This window comes from Pinus tabuliformis, chromosome 3_2, assembly GCF_031772625.1.
Source record: "Pinus tabuliformis cultivar Carrire ecotype Pingquan chromosome 3_2, CPIR1, whole genome shotgun sequence".
NCBI lineage: Eukaryota > Viridiplantae > Streptophyta > Pinopsida > Pinales > Pinaceae > Pinus > Pinus tabuliformis.
Genome location: NC_142302.1, coordinates 1,229,228,937 through 1,229,230,468, shown reverse-complemented (window position 1 = coordinate 1,229,230,468; position 1,532 = coordinate 1,229,228,937). Strand labels below are relative to the sequence as shown.

The following is a 1,532-nucleotide window of genomic DNA, read 5'->3' as shown; positions in this document are numbered from 1 at the left end:
GGCAATCATAGACACAAAATAATTTCCTTTTGTCATTGCTGATAGCAGCCGCTAGTCATTGCTTGAAGGTGATCGTTAACACAGTTAGTCATAGCTAGTCTCATAGGTGCTAGCTATTGTTTCTGACGTGCCCATTGTGGTGTTAGGTAGTTGTTTTTGACGTGCCCATTGTGGTGTTGCAACGGGAGGATCTGCAACTTCTATTGGATTTGCAGTAGCATCCTCAATAAGAGTATCTTCACCTTCTATTGGATTTGTAGCATCATCCTCATCATAACTCTTAGCATGCGAAGAAAAGCAAGAAGTATCTTCATCATTAGCATGTGAAGAAATGCAAGTAGTATCTTCATCATAAAAAGTAACCGTAGGTTGATCAACAACTACCCTGTCAGCAAAATTCATAATGAAAATTGGAATCACTAATGACCAACAATATTGTGAAACAACTAACATGGCTTTTGGTTGAAAAAAAATAGAAAATGCATTTAGTAATGTGCATTATACCTGCATCCAGAAAAAAAATTTGCGATCATCCCCCTTGAATTTCAAAATGTACACTCGACCGGAGGTTTGTTGGACCTGCACTCAAAGTTCAAACAAACCTCACAAAATGATGGGTGTAAGGGGAAATTAACTGAACACCCAACTTCAATTAGAAATGCCTTTCAAGTTGTTGCTACAAAACTGTAGACTACCTTTTCAAATGTAGCTTCATCAGGAAGAACAATTTGATCCTATTAATTCTGTGAAGGAAACAAGTCATCGAGAATCTCACACTTATTTGCACTAAGTCATAGAATTATGTCATAAATACACTCCATAAATCTATATGCATCCAAATCCTTGGTTATGTTAAATTCAAGGATACAATGTCTATCACATTACTCCATAAATATATATGCATCCAAATCCTTGGCTATGTCAAATTCAAGGATACAATTTCTACCACATTACTTGTTCGATTGAGCCATTGAAAGTGCAACAAACCCTCATCTCCCTGTTCAGGAATAATATGGAAAAATAAAGAAGGGTAGAAAATTAAAGATGGAAAAAAGTCTTAAGAAAATATGGGAAAAATCCTGTGGAAATTTATTAAATTGGTATATTTTATGACACAAAAAAATGGTTCTAACTAGAAATAAAAACCAATAAATAAAATGATTGAACCTCCCTCCAATGCCAGAGTGAGTTTTCTTTCAAAGTAGGTATCAAAGAATACCAGACTTTAAGTTACCCTAGCTACACGAACAAGTCCTCTACTAGTGTCTGGCACAACCCGTGTCCCTTCCAGAGACATAATTCCAGTCCAAAACTCCAGCATGATCTCCTGTAACAAAAGTATTCATATGAAGTGTTATGTCCCAAGTAACTCAAACATGTCCCAACTAGTACACTGATTTTGAATGAACCTCCTAAATTTTTACATTGCAGGTGACCAGAATGCCACAGAATCATAACAATGCAAGATGTCATTTTTTTGTAATGTCTAGCCAGTTTGCGTGACATTTCCCCGACACATAAAAAGCACGAGT

General features: G+C 36.2%; 1 protein-coding gene across 1 annotated transcript; it reads right to left on the bottom strand.

Annotated features, from left to right (window-relative positions):
- Nucleotides 1–373: 373 nt before the first annotated feature.
- Nucleotides 374–1,321, bottom strand: LOC149185179 (26S proteasome regulatory subunit RPN13-like). Its single transcript, XM_089415580.1, has 5 exons — nucleotides 1,235–1,321; nucleotides 938–997; nucleotides 696–734; nucleotides 505–579; nucleotides 374–385 (listed from the first exon to the last, which is right to left on the bottom strand). Exons 1-5 carry the CDS (start codon nucleotides 1,319–1,321, stop codon nucleotides 374–376), a joined length of 273 nt encoding a protein of 90 aa, XP_089271706.1.
- Between the last annotated feature and the right edge of the window lie 211 nt (nucleotides 1,322–1,532).

Coding starts and splice junctions, on each gene's coding strand:
- LOC149185179 (XM_089415580.1), bottom strand. CDS start 1,321: ATGCTGGAGTTTTGGACTGGAATTATGTCTCTGGAAGGGACACGGGTT. Junction 998..1,234: donor GACTTGTTCGTGTAGCTAGG/GTAACTTAAAGT, acceptor ATTCCTGAACAG/GGAGATGAGGGTTTGTTGCA. Junction 735..937: donor CAAGTAATGTGGTAGAAATT/GTATCCTTGAAT, acceptor CAGAATTAATAG/GATCAAATTGTTCTTCCTGA.